The sequence below is a fragment of the Pelecanus crispus genome, chromosome 12 (genome assembly GCF_030463565.1).
Source record: "Pelecanus crispus isolate bPelCri1 chromosome 12, bPelCri1.pri, whole genome shotgun sequence".
NCBI classification, from domain to species: domain Eukaryota; kingdom Metazoa; phylum Chordata; class Aves; order Pelecaniformes; family Pelecanidae; genus Pelecanus; species Pelecanus crispus.
In genome coordinates, this window is record NC_134654.1 from 5,090,425 (window position 1) to 5,110,616 (window position 20,192).

Sequence of the window (20,192 nt, forward strand, 5' to 3'; positions counted from 1 at the left end):
AAACAGTCTTGGGAAACACATCTATGGGTCTCATCTCTAGACCCTTGTGTTGAGGTGGATAGATGTAGATATATATATAGACACACATACATGCACATATATATATATATAGATGTTTGTGTGTGCAGATAGATATAAAAAAATGCTTCAGAAATTTATCTTGAATTCTCATTTCCTCACATAAATACTCACAAGCTTGGCTGACCCAACATTTAAATTAGCTGAACGGGGAAAAACTGCATATGTTGTTAAGATTCTATGCCTTATTTTTAAACTGGGAATTCTGGCACTTAAGATTGGGATAAATGAACAGATGTAAAGAGTAGTATATAGGTGAATTGTGAACTTCTGTTGCCTAAGTGGTAAGAAAAGTACAGGAGCTCAGTAATATCGCCAACAGCAGCGAAGTACTTCCTGCCTTTTTTTTTTTTTTTTTCCCCCTGGTAGTTTGAGATTAGTGAGTTGGATATCTGCTGGTTTTGAAAGTATTATGATCTTTTGTGAGAGTGGTATATGTTTGTTTAATTTCCCAATTTTATTCTGTAGTTTAGAGGAACAGCTAATTTCTATTACAATAGACTGTTTTTGAAAATTTGAGCTAGTAAAAAAACTGCAACACAGTACTAGATCTTGTACAGTAGAACCGTGTCCCAAGTGTTCCATGCAGCCTGTTCTCCCCTTCCCCCAGTTGTCTGTGAAATTGGATGTATTTACTTAATACAGGATATTAGGGCAATTATTATGTTGTAAAACCTGATGTAACCAATGTACAACAATATGTTTACTTCTGGTTACAAACCAGTTTTACTGTTTTAAAGCTTTTTCATACTATAATGCAATTAAAAATTATTAAAATGGTACATGATGGGTATTGATGGGGCTTCATACAAATAGCACGTGTCAAAACTCACTGTCTTATTTAAAAGGTTATTAAAGATGTATTAAGCCATTTGCGTACATAGCACTTGTTTGGTATCTTTCTGTCTACAGTTGTGCAAGGGGACAGTCTGCGTGGCAGCTTTCGTCTTCAAGCCATGCGGTTTAGGATAATTACTTTTAGTATTCAACTACTGTTGGCTAAAATTTGGTTAAAGTAATAGGGCTAGAATTCAGTTTTAAATGTTTTGAGACCAGAAAAACCTTTCTACCAGGGTAATACTGTAATATTTCCTTGATACGTAATTATTTTGTACAGCTGTGAGTTCCAAAGAATTTCTCAAGATTGAAATTACATGGAGAGAGGTTAGAATGTAGCAGAACTAATTATTTCTAATAACAACTGCTTTATGGATTAGTTTCTCCTATATTTTTCTTTGCAGATGTCTTAGGGCTAGCACATACAACTATTGGGGGGAAGAAGCAAATTTGAACTAATATGTTGCCTCATTTCAGATAGTCTTGTCTGCTGACAGAGGGCTTTGGAAGATTGTACAGGCTTGAAATGAATTTGTGAAAGCCGGCTGTCTTATCCAGTGCTTCCTCCTTTAGGGTCAGAATTATTTTGGGGTCTTCGCCTAGTGTGAGGGAAGTAGGACCTTTACTTCTGTGTGTGTGTATGTACACATTGATTCACACTCCCAGACTCTGCAATTGGGGAACTTTAGTCTCTTAATTCCATTTTTCAAAGCTAGCTATGCTTTGTTTTGCTGGACACCTTTCGTCTTAATAATTATTTGCTGTTTCATTTATTAAATGCATGTTCCTCTTGAGCTGCAGAGGTCACTTTCTGCTTTTATGCTGTCAGCTTCCAAACATGGAGATCAGAGTAGTAGCTGCACAATTCAGGCACAGGTTTCTTGATTTGCTGAGTCAACATTGCAGAAGTAGGTTAAGAAGGATATAGTATGATCACACAGGGGTTTAGCAGCTGGCATAAGTGAAAGAGTTCAGATACACTTTTGACACTAACTTTAGGTGATTTACTTAGACTATACCAAAAAAATCTTATTTGCAGAAAAAAGCAGAAGAAGCTCACAAGATTTTTGAAGGTCTTGGTCCAAAAGTTGAACTGGTAAGTTGTGGTTTTGTTTTGGGTTTGGTTTGGTTTTTTTTTTTTTTTCTTTTTCTTTTGCTCTGTGTCCCGTGTTGCCAGTTTTGCTTTCATGTCTGTAATTCTGTTGTGGTAAACAGATGTAGTTCTATGTTTATGTATAAAAGAAGTGTGTGCTTAAATACACTGGTGAATTGAGGCTCGAATGAACTGATTGGCTGCATAAGTGTAACTTTTTAAAATAGATTTGCATCTATTTGAGAGAACAATTTGAAATATGAAAAAATTGAAGTACTGTTATATACATAAGTAGTTATAATGATCTAATTTTAAGTAATGGAATCTGTGTTTTGAGTATCTTCTAGTCCCTTCAGATTGCTGCACCACAGATTGAGTGCAATGTTGGCAGAATATTAAAATATTGTTAAATATATTGCATATACTTTTAGAGTTATATGCATTGAGAAGTATTAAGCGTACCTTTCTAATTCAAAATTGCAGCCACTTTACAACCAACCATCAGACACAAAGGTCTACCATGAAAACATCAAAACGTAAGTGCTTCAATACCTTGTCATTGTGTCACTTAAGCAGTCTAGACTCAAACATTCACTCAAATTTTTGATTGCTGTGATTTCTGAATAGGATGTGTATACTTTAGCCGTATTTAAAGGCTTCCAGTCTGTGTAATTTTCCAATTTCTTTGTTGTAGAAGGGTGCTGCAAGAAATAAGTTATATGTACTGAAGGCAAACAGTAACCTTTCATCATAACTTAAAGATAAAAATAAATCATAAAACTTAAGTTGGTAACATTTATATTTTTCAAAGCCTAAAATACCAGATTTGGCCTAGATGTGCCTAGTCAACTTTTCCTGAATGTACTGTTCAAAGAAGTGTTTCAAAAGTTATTGCTGTCAATAAATGGTAGGAGTCCTGTTTGGGGGGGGGGGGGGGGGGGTGTGTGTGTTTGTTTGTTTTTGTGGGTTTTTTTTATTATTATCTATTTATTTATTGACTTAACCATGTACTCATTTTCTATCATGGACTGTGAGCAGAGTTGTTGCATGCTACACTTGTTGTTTAGGGCAAACCAAATTCAGTGATTTGAAATAAACTTGTCTTCTGGAAGAAACGTGGATTTTGAGGAAAATGAAGTTTTTGTTTCTTTTTTGATATAGAACTTGTTTCTCAAATTTGTATGAGCTAGGTTTTTTTCAGTTCACTGAAGCAAATAGTGTTCATAAATGGAAATAAAGTTTTAATAGATTAATTTTTAAATGTGTTTAAGCTTATTTGTACTCAAATTCAAATGTCCATTAAATTGTGTCTGATTACTTTGAATATCTCAGTTCTGCAAAGACGATGGTGAGCTCATTTCTCTACAGAAAGTTGTTCGCAATGTAGAAAAAAATCTTACTTTTTACATGGCTATGTCAAACCAATATTGATTTCACTCCGTAGCAGTGTTACAAAATACCAAAACAGTGATCATTCTATTGCAACAAAAATCAGCTTATTTTCAAAGTATGTATTGCTACTAGACTTTGGTGAAAATAATTGCTGGGTTGTAACTGCCATAAAAGAGCGTATTTCTTACAAATCATCTTTGAGGAAATCCCACTCTCTTGTAACGATGAAGACCAAGGCTTTTTCACGGCTTCTCTAGGATGGTAATGGGGAAGAAAATATTTACTTTCATGTCTCACTTTGAAACTCAAATACTGGTGTTTTTGAGACAAACTCTACTGCTGTGGTATGATTATCCCGGTTCAGATTTGTTGTTCGTAAGATTTATTTATTCATTAACCAAATTTTGTACTGCCAGTTTTTACAAAAGAAGAAATAAATTGTTGTTTTCAGATGTGAAGAAATGCATAGTGAGTTATGTGCATATTACTAAGTGCTATAACTTTTACTATCATTTTATAATATTTTGTAAGTACAGAAAAAATCTTATAGGTGGCTGTCCTTTAAAAACTTCTGTGAAAAAAAGTACTTCTTGCTCCGCGCCTTCAAACATGGCTGTATAGCAGTTCCAAAATACTTAATTTTTTAGTAATATATTGTAAAACTCTTAACTTTAGGATTGAATTACAAAGGGTGGGTTTTTTTCCCAAAGCATAATATCTTAAGCCAAATTTACTCATTTTAGCATATTATCTCTCTTGTGGTGAAGGAGAGCACCTAGCTTGAAATTGGAAGCTTTTGTGTCTCAATTGCTTATTCTAGCCATCTTCAAGAATCTTCTTTCTGATAAAATACAATTTTAGTTAGATGATTGTTTCACCAGGAATTTTCCCTCTGTTTTCTACCCCTGAAAATATTTTTTACAATAATAATAATAATCTGGCATCTAGAATCCATATGGGCTTTGTTGGGTAGTTTTAAGTGTTTGATTCTTATGTAATTTACTTTTCCCGCCCGCCCCCAATTTTGTTTTCCAGAAACCAGGTGATGAGGAAAAAGCTAATACTATTCTTTAAGAGAAGAAATCATGCAAGAAAACAACGGGTAATACTACCATGTTTTTGTAAAAAGACCACACGGTTGGTTTTCTGTCTGGATCCTTGACTTGCGTTCCCAAATGTGTCATGCAAATCCCATTGATTAGAAAAATAAGATCTTAAGCTAAAATTCTGTTGGTTTACTGGAAAATAAACAGCAGGTTTGTAACTTTGGTTTGTTGATTATTTGACTGAAAACCGTCTAAAGTACAATAAGGAAAAAGTTTTTTTCTTTCCTTTTCTTTTCTTAAAGAGTATGAATGGAAGAGACCCGGTGAAAATCTTTAACTGTCATGCCTGTCCTCCCTCTGAACTTCTTTTCTTGTATAGTAGCTATAGTATCTGAAAGAAAATGGGGCAGATCTCCAATTTTTTTCTTTTAAGTCAGACAGCATTTTTAATCAAACTTGTGTGTGTCGGATACCAGTATTAATTGACTTAATGCTTTCTCTTGCATGCTGTTGTAGCAAGTGGCATACGAAGTCAAAAGGCTGTTTTGGGTGGTGTCTGAAAGATCATTTTTATTATTAAGACTAGCAGAAGATTATCCACCAAATTGGAAGATTCCACCATGAAAATGTAATGAAGTATTTTTCTTCTTACGGTCCTAATTTTTTTTTTTTTTTTTTTTTTACGTAGGGGCAGCTCCCTACATATTGCTGAGCTTGAGGACATACTGCAATTATTCCAGCCCTATTCTGTTAATTAAAATTTTAAAATAAATAAAACCTAAAAAATTAAACCAATTCCATTAATTAAAAGCCTGGTACCAGATGATGTGAGACTTCTGGAAGCAGTAATAACAATTACCGCATACCATTGTGATATGTAAAGCAAAGAAATAGTGTGTAACATTCAAAATCTACATTTTTATATCCACTTCCTCGACTTCTCTCTGCTGAAAATTGGTTATATGTCATCTTCAGAATGGAAGGCCACTAGAGCAGGAAAAATACGGAGCCCACCCATGTTATGTGTACTGATCACTTAGCGTGTTTGTGTTTAGTTCAAGGTTTACTTTTGGAATTTAACAGGAACAGAAAATCTGTCAACGTTATGATCAGCTGATGGAGGCATGGGAGAAAAAAGTTGACAGGATAGAAAATAATCCGCGCAGGAAAGCTAAGGAGAGCAAAACAAGAGAATACTATGAAAAACAATTTCCAGAAATCCGGAAGCAAAGAGAACAGCAAGAACGATTCCAAAGGTATTACCACAGATTTGAAATATTCCTACAAATATGTCTTAGGACTTAAATTTTAAAATTACTTACAATAAAATTGGTTCAGCCTAATGGTTAAATTTTGTGTTCATCACTTTATTCGTTAAAAAGGACTGTTAGTGTATCATACAGCATGAAGTAAAATGTTCTTTCATTTGTTCCCTGTGTTTCATGGCATTGAGCTCAAGCTTCACTTCACATCCTGAGGATCTTAATGACTGTCCGTCTTGTATATCCACTGTCTTATGTCTCGCCCTTTCCTGTCCCTCCCTATCAGCTTTGCCGGCGGTGCTAGCCTCATCAGTTTGGTGTCCTCTTGGGCTGCTTTAGTGATGTCCAAATAGTTTCCTATCCCCCTTTTTAGCTTTGCCGTCAAAACCCATATTTTCCAAAAGAAATACAGAAAAAGGGCTAATTAGCAAAGGCTAGTTAGGTTGTGGTGCTTGGTGAGACTATGTGACTTAAGCTGTTGAGATGCACAAAGAGGTTTGTGGAGTTGGTCTTAGATAATTGGAGCGTCAGCTTCACGTGAGCCTGTTCATTTTGGGCCTACACCCTAATTTATACTTAGTATTTTTCTGTCACTGGGTGTCTGTGTTACTCCTTTGTTTCATGATCCCTGTATTCATTAGCCTACACACTCAAAAATCATTTGACTTCTTTAATTAACAATTTGAGTGATCCTTTGTTGTACTTGCCATGTAATTTTATTCCAGACATTTTTGCTTTTTGAAGTATGCAAGCTACAACAATTAAGTCCCTATTATTTAATTTTAATCTATCAGACATTTGTTAAATGGAAACTGTATAAAGAGTCTTAAAAGGAATGAAGTGCAATTCATTTGAGAGTTCACTTTATCTACGGTACTGTAGGTAGTGCTTTAAATTGGAATTAGGTCAAGTTTGATTCAGTTGTGTTCAAATCTCTTTATCTAATGTTTGAAATAATTTTAATACACCTTTGAGAGTTGAAGCCCCATAAAGATTTCATCTCATTATTTCTTCTAACCATCTATCTAAATCCCCTTCATAAAACATAGGAAATGCAGATAGTTTGCAATATATCATGAAGTCTACAAGATCTGGCTTTGTGGAATCAAGAAGAGGAAAAGAAAGTAAATTGTTAGAATGGAAACAGAACTCCTATTTATAAGAAGCTTTTACTTGAAGAATATGTCACGTCTTTGTAATTGCAAACTACTTGGGAAGGGGCCATCTCTTTATGTTTATGCTCTCTAGTGTAATGGCATCTTTGTCTATAGCTGTGCTTGTAATACTATTGCCGTGTAAATACTAAGGTTTTTTTGTCAGATTTTGTGCAAATTGGTTAGTTCAGTAAAATCTTTGAGCAAATGAAGGTGTTTTGTCTCAGTGATTTTTTTATCTCTGAAATGCTTTTTGACCCACATGCTGTAATATATTATGATGTTATTCAGTGTAAAGATCCCTAGCTGAAAAATTATTCCAAATTACAGCTCTCCCCATCATTTCAAAAGTTTAAAACTTTCCTTTGTTGTAATGATTCTCAGTGCTGTATTAGTAACTTGACCAAATTGATGAAAGGCAAATTTAATGTGCTTTTTTTCTTTTAAAAAATAAAACAAAAAAAGCTGTCTTTCACAGTGTATCACTTGTACTAATTAAGATGATGATTTCTGTGCCACTGACGAACATTTCTCATACTCAGCAGAGGCCTATTAATGTATCTAAAATACCTACTGGCAATGGAATCGGTGGTAACACTCCTTTTTTGATGTTGACTCAAGCATGCCCTTCTTGCTGAGCTTTGCAAATTCACCTGTAAAACTGAGCAGTTGTTTGAAATTGCAGTACACGAACAGAGTTTGTACTCTGATGCTGCTAAAGAAAGAACAGTCCTAACTAACTAATTTGGTAGACTGGTAACAGTGTTTTTAAAGAATTTTGAAGGTTGTTGTCGTTGTGTACAAAATCTGAAAATATAGCTATTTTCCACTTCATCCTTGCTACTTCTGTTTTCCCCTAATTCTAGAGTTGGCCAAAGAGGGGCTGGACTTTCAGCAACTATTGCTAGAAGTGAACATGAGATTTCTGAAATCATTGACGGACTTTCTGAGCAGGAGGTGAGGCTACTGTCTGTACTTTGCTATAGAAGCACAGCAAAATGACTCAATATCCTTTTACTGGCAGTGAAAGATCTCTTTCAGGGGGTTTGGTTTTTTTTGGTAAGATAAACCTTTTGGGGCTGGTTTGAGAGAGTCTGTGTGAAGTTTGGCTTGAAACAGGTCTTACAAATACTTTACTTTTAAGGGTTATGCTTCCTAATTGCATCTGTCCTCCATTTTTCTCATGTGTCTGTGTTCATTGCAGGCTTGCTACGACCTAGTTTTTTACAGCTCTAACAAACATGTGAAAACTCTTCCTTTCTAAAACCCTGCACCATTTTAGTTTTTCATCATTTGCGACACCATTTCCTTTACCTGACTGTGTAAATGTTCATTGGGATAGTGGCAACTTCTAGAAGAGTTAAGAAGTGGACAAAAAGAAGTTTCAAACTAACTGTGAATGTATACTGTGGTGGAGCTTTAAAGAGTTGTGTAATTCAAGAACTGTAAACGTTAGAAGCAACTTTTTGTATTCTTTACTTTTTCTTTTATTCTTTGCCTGTAGAATAATGAAAAACAAATGCGTCAGCTCTCTGTCATTCCTCCCATGATGTTTGATGCAGAACAAAGACGAGTGAAGTTTATTAATATGAATGGTCTGATGGAGGATCCCATGAAAGTTTATAAAGACAGACAGTTCATGAATGTCTGGACCGACCATGAGAAAGAGATTTTTAAGGAAAAGTAATGGGCTTTCTTATCTTTTACTTTTATTACATTGCAAATGATGGTTTAAATACCTAACCCCACAGTAAACATCAGTTAAATTGGGAATGCTGAAGCTTTTGTGCAATAATACTAGATAATGTTCTTAGTTGGATGAATGAAACATTGCAAAAGTTTTAGACTTCTCCACTTACTCTTCAACTGCATAGGCTCACATGCATTTAGTCCTTGGATAAGAAATTCTCTTAAAAATGGTTTAGTTCCATGAAAGATTAAAATGAGAAGAGTAGGTATATGAAGTCATTATATCAGCTGATAGCTAACTTTAAGTGCTCAGTTCTAAATTTGCACAATTGGAAAACTGGGCTTTTCAGACTAATTTCAGTTGTGTAAATCAAAGGCTTGCTGATGGAACAGATTGTTTGGAAAGACTGCTTTGCTTATTTGATTATGAATTATGTTGTTAAACTTAAATAATTTCTGATTTATAAAAGGTTTGTCCAACATCCCAAGAACTTTGGTCTAATTGCTTCCTACCTGGAACGAAAGGTAAGACCTTTTTTAATATAAGTAGAGCCTAGGGTGGGATCCCTAACTTTCCAAATGTAAGTCATTTATCCCAGCATCATTTTCTCTTCCTGGAAAAAATTTTAAGTCCAAAAAGTTACTGCTTTGACAGGGTTTTATAATACTTGATCAGTTACACAATCAATGCATGCAAACATCTAACAAAAGCTAGTGAAATGACACTACTGACAACAATAAAAGAAAATGGCACTTTATTTAGTTTTGATCTTATTTTCTTTTTGAAGGAGGTAAGCTTCTTTAACTATCTCACTGTTTAGATGAGGACGTAATTGGCTCTGCTGAGCCACTGTGCTAACTCTAAGAGATCTTGTCACCATCTTTCAGGTCAGCGGGATCCTACTGCTGGCTGAATTAGTCTTTAGAACTAATTTTATTCTTTAGAACTGATTTTGCAGAACTGATGTAAGTAATGGAGAATTAGGATTTGTTAAAACTTACAACAGAATCTTGAATGCAGACAGCTATTATGATAAATAGAAGCTTTCAGACTTGCCAGTTGTCTAGTATATATTAAATCATGCAGACTGAAGTAGCTGAGGGATATTATAAATACATGAGACTTGCATTTAACACTATAATATTATGCATAGTTACATTGTTATATTTGTGTATGAATTCACTTCCCTGCTGAGCAAACAAATCTAATAGAGTTTTATTTTAGTCTAGGGGATGAATAGTTGAAGTGTTGAGAGAAATTAAATACTAAGAATGTATTTTTATAGCAGTAAAACCTAATTTTTTTTTCTTGCTTTTTCACTTTAGAATGTCCCCGACTGTGTATTATATTATTACTTGACCAAGAAAAATGAAAATTATAAAGCCCTTGTGCGAAGGAATTATGGTAAACGCAGAGGAAGAAACCAGGTATCTTAAATTTATTAATCACTTGGATATTGTTATTTTATTATTTCATATTTACAACTGTCTTACTATCCAATATAGCAAGTATACTATATGCATTGGGGGGGGGGGGATAATTATTTTTCCTTTACTGCATTTTTGCCCTTTTTAATTTTAAGTAATCCTGACCTCAAGGGTGTTCTTGCTTAGTTTGTTTTTAATTCTGTGGAGTATCTTCTTCTTTGCACATTTGTGACTTTTTCTTTAATATGACAAGTCATTTTATTTGAGGACCCTGCCATAGACATTGAAGTCAAATCCATCATTAAATCCTGTGTTGGAGCCAACAGAAATTAGGTTTAGCATGTGACTTGCAGTGGAAAATATATAATCACTTCATAATGCCAACATTCGTCAAAAAGCAGAAATTAATAGTGATCTTTATTTGGTGGTCAGGCTCAAAGTCAAACCGGAATTTAATAGCAAGAAGAGAGAGACCAGTGTAATGCATGCAAATAAAAAATTCTGCTGATTCAGGAAGTATTCTTCTGGAAGTTTTGGAAGTCTTTGGAGGGGAAAAGAACAGCATATTATGTACAAAAAGCATATAAATACATTTGCTAGGCTACAAGGGTTAATGCGGATATTGGAAAACAAACAAAAAACTTAAGAAAATTTGGAATTTTTTTTTTTTTCTAAAAGAAAGCAGGAGGAGTGCTGTGTATTCACTGAATATGTTCCCTGCTCTACCCATTCTGACTTCCCCTTGCATCTACCAGGTATTTAGGAAGTACTGAAAATAGAATGAAAATATGTCAGTGACAAGGTTAGGAAAGAAGGTCATATGTGAAATAAAGTACATGAACAGAGTACTAGATGTGACAACCAAGCCTGCAGGTGTTTTGAGTTTGTATCCTTAAAATGATTTTAACATTTGGAGCCGGAAGCTGGAAACCTGAAAAAAGCTGGAAAAAAAAAGCATAGGTACGATGTGCTGAAGAAAGACCCAGCGCTTTGTTGGAACTGAAGCTTGATGGGGGTGGGAGGGGAGGGCCCTCTCAAATTCAGGGTTTTAGAAATCCGCAGACCTTAAAATCTGAAGCATTGTGGGTTATTGGATTTAGTCGTTATCTCAGCAGTGATACTAAAGAGAAAATTGTTGAGACTTTGAGGTATTGTGACTGCACAAATCTGTACTGAACTGCAAAACAGCAAATTAAGTAAATATTACGCTTCAGGATATATGAATGCTCTTTTCAAATAATGTAAGTTTTCCGAGAGTCCCAGTAAATGTATTTTTTCTATAAAAGAAAATTGCTGCAAACAGCTTCAGTTGGTAAGTTCATCCTGTTCACTAGAAACAGTCATGGTGTTGTGCTTCTATGGTGCTGATGTGCTTAAACCTTTTAAATTATGGTCTGGTGTTCTAAGAGAAGAGATCATGTCACAGAAGACTTACTTGTCTGTACCCCACAAATTATGGATTGCTTGGGATAAGGTAACTTTTGTTATGCACAGGATTTAGTTAGAGCTTCCACTTTGACTAATGGTGAACTGCTGTGATTGGAGAAAATACTGGAAATATCCTGTATTGTGCCAGGACTTCTGTTAGACTTTCTAAGCCTAATAGTGCTTTTTAATAGGGAAGGTGTATTGTTGTGTGACTAGTGATGGTGAAAGATTCTGATTAAAGTATGGAAGTATGGCAAATACAAAGAAGTTGGAAATAAATGAGATTGTCCAAAATGCAGACGGTAACTGTGGACACTAAACACAGATAATGCTGCCGTTTTAAGTGGCTCAGTTTCATATTCCAGTGTAAAATGAGATTGGTGTGATCACAGTAAAGTATACACATGTTGAGCAATACCTTTGCCGTGTGCTGTTCTTCTGCAGTTGTTCTAAGAGATGGGGAGACAGAACTGGTTCAAGCTGTAATGCAATGTAACTGTAAGTTTTGAGATATTCAGAAGATCATAGCTGTATATGTAAGTGCTTTCAGCATCGTTAAACTTTAGAATATTGGAACTGGTAGAATTCAAAATTTGGATGGATTTCTCAATCCATCATTGGCTTGCTTTCCTTGGATAATGCATATAAACTAGAAAGATTTTAATTACAGCCCTGTACACAAGGGCATAGATTTGTGAACTTGCCTCACTGTAAAAGGAAACCCAAGGTGCTCTGCCTGACTTTGTAACTGCTCCTCTGAATGCTGATTTATATGTGAATAACTAAGTATGCGAGCTGGAACACTGAAGCTGCTGTTGTTGTTCGTTCAACTCAGATTACTTGCTCTTTGAATTTTAGCAGAGTTGCAGGTCTTAATTGCTAGTTGTTGATCCACATTACGTACTACAGCAGATCACTAAACTTTGAGCAACTGCTAGACAGGCTTAATGTGTGCTCTATGTTAAGAATGCAGACTTTATAGATCTGAAGAATGTTGAGGTATACTTGCAAACTCAAGGAAATACTCTAAACATTCTAAATGGGAAATTCTACCATTTCTGGACGTTTAAATTCAGAAGTATTGTAGTTAGCGTGTTTAGTAACACTGTAGTAAGGAGTTACATGGTACCAAAAGCCATACTTGTATTTCTTGATTTTATTAATGATTAATTAGCAACATCTATAGCAGCTAGTAAAAAAGAACTTGAGAGTGTGGAACTGCCTTGCTTGCCAGAATTTTTATCTTAGAGTTGCAGAATACAGTTCATCCCCCCTCTCCCTCCCACACCCCAGCTTTGTTTGAAGCTGATATTTTTCATATCTCTGAGCAGCAACCTGAAACTTCCTTGCTGATTGGCAAACGCAAGTTGTGTAAGATTTATGATGTGCTCCAAGATGTGCTTATGCCAATAACAGGTGCTTCAGCTTAAACTCTTAATAGTTCATACGTTTTTGTAAATTAGAAGGCAAGCAAATGGAATATTGCAGTGGAGAAGATATTAATCATGGTAATGATGTTGAAATCCTTCAGAGAATGTAGTGAGTACAACTCAAGTTTCAGTGTGGGGGCTTTTATTTTAGAGAATCTGAATGCTAGATTAAGGCATGTCAAGTTAAGAGATGTGAGGCTTGTTGAATTCCGATACATTTTTGTCTTCAAATAGGCAAATGCTACCTAAACCGTTCCAGAATGCTCACAGAGGTAACTAAACAAGCGTGTTTTAAACAAATGTGACTTTTCAAATGAAGAGCGAGTTTTTAACATTGTATTGGAAGAAAGCATGGCCTATATGATGCTTTTGCATTGATGATAGAGAATTCCTTAAGTAACTCATAGAAAGGAGGTTCTCTCCGAGTGAAGTTTTTCTTTGAGATTTGGTAGCAAGGCGGTAGTCGGCAAGGGGTGTGTTTCGGCGGTCTGGCCGCCTGGTCAGCAGAAGCGCGCGCCTGTGGATCAAGCCGTGTGCCCTTGCAGCAGGTGGTACAGCCCAGTGATCTGACTAGACAGAAATTTGCTGGATGTCTGGGACAGCCAATTGAGCCGAGCTCAGGGGGGATTACCTCGGGTGACCCCGGTGAGATTAGAAGGTTGTATATGAGATGGGCAACTCTGCTGTGGGCAGCTTAAGTGGCAGAATGACACAATTTCCTGGAATAAACACGTTGCTGGGTCAGGCAGCCTCTGCTAAAGAGCTGTGTGATGTCGGTGCTGGTGTGGTTTTTGTCCTTTTGAATCGTACCCTGAATTAAAGCCCGTCCCCTTGCCTGGATAGTAAAAGTTTTAATCAACAGATGAATGTGCAGGTACGTCGCTGACCGAGGCTTCAACTGTTTTAAGGTTTGTGTTTAACCTGCACTTGACCTATTGATTATGCATGTTAAATAAATTCACTGTGAAATAGAGAATTCTGTTATTTACAAAGTGTGATGTTAAGTTAGCCAGGGAAAAAGAACAGAGGATTTTCAGTAACTGTTTTCTAAATAGATTATATGTAAAATACAGATTATTTTATTTCCCCCCTCCCCCCTTCTGAAAATGCAATTTTTAACTCCTTGCTTTTGAGGCCAATCTATCTAGCACAATGGAAATAATTTATTTTATCATATCTCTGACATCTTGCTTGAAGGAAGTTTTTGCATAACTAAGTAATGCCAGCATCTTAAATGCTAATGATTTGCAGCAAGATGATAGTGGTTAGCGTTAGGGTTTTCTGCTCCAGTTCACATTATTAAAATGTCAAAAACAAGTCCTTTTTGTGACTGTTTCCAGCCTCAGTTTTGTTAGTGAAACACTGACACCTGCTGCTACACTTATAGGAAGGTTGGATCCTCTGCGAAAAAGAAAAGCTGTTTTGAGGAATTTTTCAGTGGACTGTAAAATCTGAGTTAATGAAGTCCTAGGACAGCAACCTTGTAGATCTCTGTCCTTGTCTTTCCATGAATTGCCAAGTGTATTTGGGTATTTACTTGAAAAGTAGCTTTTTATAAATATTACATGTGTTTTGCTCCTTAAAGTTGACTTGCAGAGCCTAATTCCCAATAAGGAACAAGTCGGTTCTGCACACACCAAATGTGAGTGCAGTGCATCTGGGTATTGCAGTTCTTCTGAGCGGTGACTCGAGGGACGGAGGTGGTTTGTTTAATCCATTCGAGCCCCTTCAGCGTAGCGGTTCCCTCTATGTGGCCATGTCTGACTCCCCACCCTCTTTTACGTTCCGTAGTTTCTTATGAAAAGCATATTTAAGGCAGAATTCAGACTGTAATCATGCATTTTAAATAAACATGTATTTTCAGAGAGGAGGAAGAGAGCTCTTTCTTCCTCCTCCCTCTCCTCTCACCTTTAACTGGAGTCTCGCCTGCTGTAACTTCGCCTGCAGCCTCAAGCTTTCTTTTCTCATTCTTCTTGTGTGGTGCCTAGTGCGGAAGGCTTGGATTTTTCTGTGCCATTCAGAAGATCACCTTCTTACAGATACTATTCAGTGTGAATGGGCAGTATGGATTAAGCTCTAGACGCTTGATGCGTGCTGCTGGCTTTTGAGGCCCATCAAGAGAATGAATTCATTTGCCATTTGCTTCGTGTAAGGGTTCTGGGAATTTGGGGAGTGGGTTACATGACTTATTTAGTGGCAACCAACTGCTGCTTGGTATTTTAACCTGGAGAGGAAGGAATTTGCAGGCGAGCTGTGGACATAGAAATTCAGCGATGTTGGAAAGCGAGATGTATTGGCCATGTGCAGTTATATCATTGTGGATGGCAAAAAGCAATATTTAGGCTCCTAAATATATTTAGGGAGGGTTACAACACTAAAACTTAAGGAAATCGTTTCTGTAGCCACATTTGATAGATGTTTCCTAATGTTTGGATTTTTTTTTTTTTTCCTCTATGAGCAGTGTCATTTTTATAATGCTTTCTTAAAACATCACAGGGTATTTGGCTTGTCTGATGTTAGGCCACCTCTAACAGTGAAGTCAGACAGGGAATGCCGAGGCTATTTTTGTGTGTGTGATAAGGAATAGCAAAAACAATGCCACAAATTTTACTTAGATTTTTTTTTAGTTTATTTTTAAATTTTTTTCTCCCCCCCCCATGTAAGGGGCCATGCTGGTAATTCTAGGTGATCACATAAAGTAACAGAAATTTCTTCCATTAGTTCCTGTTTGAAGCAGATTGTATCTTCTGGAAAGTTTAAATCATATTTATGTGCTTTATAAAATGAGATACCCTTGCACATGGTAGTCATCTGGATTGCTTTGAAAGATGAGGAGCGAGAGTCCCTTAACAGAGAATGCGTAAATAATGTTTTGTGTGTTTTTCCTTAGTTTAATAACAGGTAATGGCAATTACTTTGTTGTTTGTCAGTGCTTATGTGCTTGTAAAACTATCATCTCAATAAAGACTATAGTTTAATAAATAAATAAATAATTCTAGGCTATAATTTTCCTTCCATAAATTCACTGGAAACATAAGTCTAAAATTCCGAGCCAATTTTTTGAACAATTATATTTCTTAATTACTAATGACGGTTTTGAGAAGATGACTTGGAGTCGGTCATAATGTTCATGCTACGAGATCTTCTGTTTCCAAGTTGTGAGCTATCAGGTTTCACTATTTTAAAATGGACAACATTAAAAATAAAATTTGACAGGAGCAACACCGCTACTACGCAAGATGTTGGTCAGACCTCTCTAAGCACTTTTAATACATAGCTGTTCATTTTGTGTGGCATACAACAGCGCATGTATTTGTTGACACATGTACATGTACATTATCACCTCTGTACTCAGTTTGCGGAAGAAGCTTGTACCTCCATGGAATTTATAAGACAAAATACCGTATCTGAAAGGGGCAGCTGACCAGAAGAAATGTAAGAGAAAACAAATTGAGAGGTACTGAGCATATACAGCTGACATACAGAAACTGCACATTCTGTGGCAAAGGGGACTTCTGAAGTCTGGGAGGTAATGCTGGAACCTCATGTTCATTATGATTTCAGGGTGCAGATAGGTTTTTACTGTTGACTGGTGTGCAGTGACTAACTTAAAATATTATCAAGTGGGAGGTAAGGCAGCATCAGTGTTTCTGCTGCTCTGAGTACAAGTTGCTGCACCTTTGTGTTATCACAGTGTTATAATGTGTAAATCCCACTTCATTTCAGCAACAAATTGCTCGTCCTTCTCAAGAAGAAAAGGTAGAAGAAAAGGTAGAAGAGGAAAAAGCAGAAAAAGCAGAGAAAAAAGAGGAGGAAAAGAAAGATGAGGAGGACAAGGATGAGAAGGAGGAATCAAAGTAAGTATATGTACTGAAAATGCATTAATTCACTCTAGATCGCAGTTTTTTGCAAAGATCAGAAAAGGATTTGCATTAGCCTGACAGTGAAATCTAGACTGAAAACTGTTGCTATTTAGGTTAGGTTTTGTGCATTAAACAATTTTTTTGGGTACACCAATTTCTCTGTCTTGCTGCAGTAAGACCAGTGGAAGAAGCTGTGGGGTTGTTTTTTTGCACACGTAATAATTTTTGTATCTTCTTGGTTTGGGGGGTTTTTTATATGTTCTATCACAGTGTTCATATTTTCTTTGAAGTTGATATATCATGTATCTATATTATTCTCTAGCAACTCTAAATTGTGGGCATTAAGTGAATTCTGTTTCACTAAAAGGAATCTTTTGGGTTTGTGGCATTTTGTTTGTGATTTGGGGTTTTTGGGGAGTGTTTTGGGGGGGGGTTGGTGTGTTTTTTACATCCATATTCAGGAAAATCTGCCCGTAACAGCTATCTAAATGTGACTGAATTATATTTTAACTATTCCCAGAGACAATACCAAAGAAAAGGACAAAACTGAAGTTGCACCAGAGGAAACAGAGGAAAGGGAGCAAGCCACTCCTAGGGGCCGAAAAACTGCCAATAGTCAAGGTCGTCGTAAGGGCAGAATCACCAGATCAATGACAAATGAAGCTGCACAAGCAAATGCTGCTGCAGCTGCAGCCACTGAAGAACCACCACCACCTCTTCCACCCCCACCAGAACCTTGTGAGTAGCATTTATAGGACACTCGGGGACCCATCTGCTCGTCTGGCTCTTCACTGACATGAGGCTGTTTTCTGTGCATGCAGTGCACTTTTTTTTTGTTTTTTTTTTTTGTTTTTTGCATTACATCCTTATTCTTAGCCCTGCTTATAATTTTGTGGCTGTGTGGTGCGGTCACACAGTCACAAAACTTCACGAGTGTAACTTCATGAATAGTGTATGTGTAATCAGATGACTGTTAAAACCATGTGGGGGGAAAAAAGGCAGTTCAACCTTTCTGTGATAACTACTTTTTCTCTCTTTGCAGGGTTAATGTTGAATCTGTAGAGATCCAAATGCCTTTGACACAGATTGACTTACAGCCTGTAGCTCACAGAGGTTATTGTTAAATAAGTAGGCCTGATACTTGAGTACTTTAGGGAGTTTCATAATCTGAAATAGATCCTAGCAAGTTGTTTTTGTTGTTGTTGTTCCTGTGTTAGATGGCAAGAGACTTCTTTAAAATAAATAATGTTACTTTCTTGGCATGTATGGTTAGAAAAGACTATGCTATCTCTGGCTGCATTTCTGAAAAGGCTGATAAAATTTGTGGCGGTGCAGAAATATTAGGAAACAGAATACCTTGTGGCTAGTAAATAATTATCCAGGATGGCAGGGGCAGTTTTATTTTTTTTTCCCTTGCAGTGCTGTGCTGTGGCAAAGTTGTTTGCTCCTAGGTCTTCAACTGGGTAGTTACTGTAGCTGCTATTCTAGAAGCTGTAACAACTCTTTTGTTGCTCAAATTTTCTCCATATCCTAAAGAACAGAGTAGGTGGGCAAATTAGTTCTCATTTAACTGTAAACATCAGATTGTGATAGATACTCTTGCTCAGTTGATGTGGTGTTTTTTTGTCAGCAGCTAGACTAAGGCAGTAGTGGTTTTTGCTCTTGTTGTGTTTCGGTTTTTGGGTTTTGTTTTTTTAAAACCATTTTTGCAGGGTTTTCTGGAAAATCCAAAATAGCTTTTCAGTGGATCAGGTACTTTATAGTGTCCTATTTTTATTGTTTGTTAATGGAGATTTTGAAGGGTCCATGTTGCATGCTATGCAGAATGGCGGATTTTATGAAAAGGAAATGGAGGCTGTTGCAGTTTAATGCCATTCAGAAATTTAAACAGAATTATATCAAATCCAGAAAAGTGAATTAAAAGTATTTTGTATTGAATCATACTTAGTTTTCTGCTTGGTTTTACATACTGGTTTTTTGTTTTATTTTTCTCTGTCCAGTAGGAGACTTGGTGAATACAAAATTAGTAGATTTCTTGATACCTACTAATCAATAAATGACCATTTCGGTCCTTTCCACAGCAGTCAGTGAAATAAGATGGAACTAGCTTGTAGCATGTTGAATTTCTGCTTTTAGTAGTTGATGGTAATTATTGACAGTTCAAATAAAATTTGAGTGGTAAATACATCTAAGTTACAAGTCTTCCTTGACAGATAATTAATCACAGTTTTGTAGGCAGAATAGTCTTGAACAGTTTGCTCTGCTGAGATTTTGGTGGTTTCTACTATATCTCTATAACTTGGTTTAAAGGAGGCTGACTACTTCCCACTGAGAAGAGCAGCTTTCCCAAGTGACTTAAGCAAGCCTGAATGTAAATAGTTTAGGTGACTATGGGATTCATGGTTGGTGCCATAATAGTGGATCCTGGTCTTCTCTCTGATAAATGGCTTTGTTTCTCTTTCAGCTTCTGCAGAGCCTGTGGAGACATCCCGCTGGACAGAAGAAGAAATGGAAGTTGCTAAGAAAGGTAAACCTCGTAAAGCTTTTGACTTACTTCTCAATACTTGTATTGACAAAATTATAATAATTTATTGAATTACTGAATATGAGTGCTGTGATTTTTTGCAACATGACACTGAATGAATAATTTGAAATTTGCTGTTTGGTTTTTTTGTTTTGTTTTTTTAAAGAGCAAACATCTTTAACAGACAAAAACAGTTTCTTGAGGCTCATGTTGACTTGTTTCATATGGGCTACGTAGAACTGTTTGATGTTGTACTTGGTCCACGGAAGTCTGTGAAACAGATGTGAAGGTGTGCATCATGTGTAAATTTTCGAAGTAATGTGTTCATAAGTTACAAAAATTCCTTTTGTATAAGACATTCTTTTCATAGAAAAGCTAATGTGGTTTATAACTTGTCTAGTCATTTGGCAGATACTGTTACTTGCAAATTTCATGCATAAAATCAATACTTTAGCAGAAGTTTTACATATTAGCAACAGCAAATAGTTAAGTTTGAAGGCCTCATAAGCAGACATTCAGGGTGATGCAGTTTTTCTTGCCCCATAGTAATCACCAAATACATTGTCATAGTGAGAGTTCTCTTAAGGACAGCAGTACTTCTGTATCTTACCTTTCCATAGACATTGTTCCATTTATTTGGGTTTGGACAGCTGAATTGTTTATCATAGTAAATATTGGTTCTTATTTGTTTGAACAGGCCTAGTGGAACATGGACGAAACTGGGCAGCAATTGCCAAAATGGTTGGGACGAAAAGTGAAGCTCAGTGTAAGAACTTCTACTTCAACTATAAAAGGAGACACAATCTGGACAGCCTCCTCCAACAGCACAAACAGAAGGTAAGTGCAGTAGGCTTTGAATATTTTGCAGGGGAAAGCTTGACATCTTTCTGAAGTCATTCATCATGCTTCACTAAGACTGTTTTGCAATCACCACTTGTTTCCTTTTCTACTTGTTTTTGTGTTGTGAC

At 36.3% G+C, this 20,192-nt stretch overlaps 1 protein-coding gene across 5 annotated transcripts in view; it reads left to right on the top strand.

The window, feature by feature from the left end:
- The window catches only part of NCOR1 (nuclear receptor corepressor 1), a 76,517-nt gene that overhangs the window by 23,755 nt on the left and 32,570 nt on the right, over positions 1 to 20,192 (top strand). For 4 of the 5 annotated variants that reach the window (XR_012831526.1, XM_075719507.1, XM_075719506.1 and 1 more), the window contains exons 7-18: positions 1,955 to 2,011; positions 2,492 to 2,544; positions 4,436 to 4,502; positions 5,530 to 5,702; positions 7,729 to 7,819; positions 8,367 to 8,545; positions 9,022 to 9,076; positions 9,878 to 9,979; positions 16,564 to 16,694; positions 17,221 to 17,438; positions 19,165 to 19,227; positions 19,922 to 20,061. Coding sequence is in view for 4 of the 5 variants with exons in the window: in XM_075719507.1 (XP_075575622.1) it covers positions 1,955 to 2,011; positions 2,492 to 2,544; positions 4,436 to 4,502; positions 5,530 to 5,702; positions 7,729 to 7,819; positions 8,367 to 8,545; positions 9,022 to 9,076; positions 9,878 to 9,979; positions 16,564 to 16,694; positions 17,221 to 17,438; positions 19,165 to 19,227; positions 19,922 to 20,061 (1,329 nt within the window). In the remaining variant the exon portion in view is untranslated. Of the gene's footprint in view, positions 1 to 1,954; positions 2,012 to 2,491; positions 2,545 to 4,435; positions 4,503 to 5,529; positions 5,703 to 7,728; positions 7,820 to 8,366; positions 8,546 to 9,021; positions 9,077 to 9,877; positions 9,980 to 12,844; positions 12,916 to 16,563; positions 16,695 to 17,220; positions 17,439 to 19,164; positions 19,228 to 19,921; positions 20,062 to 20,192 lie in introns of those variants that run through there. The other variant, XM_075719509.1, reaches the window with a different exon arrangement.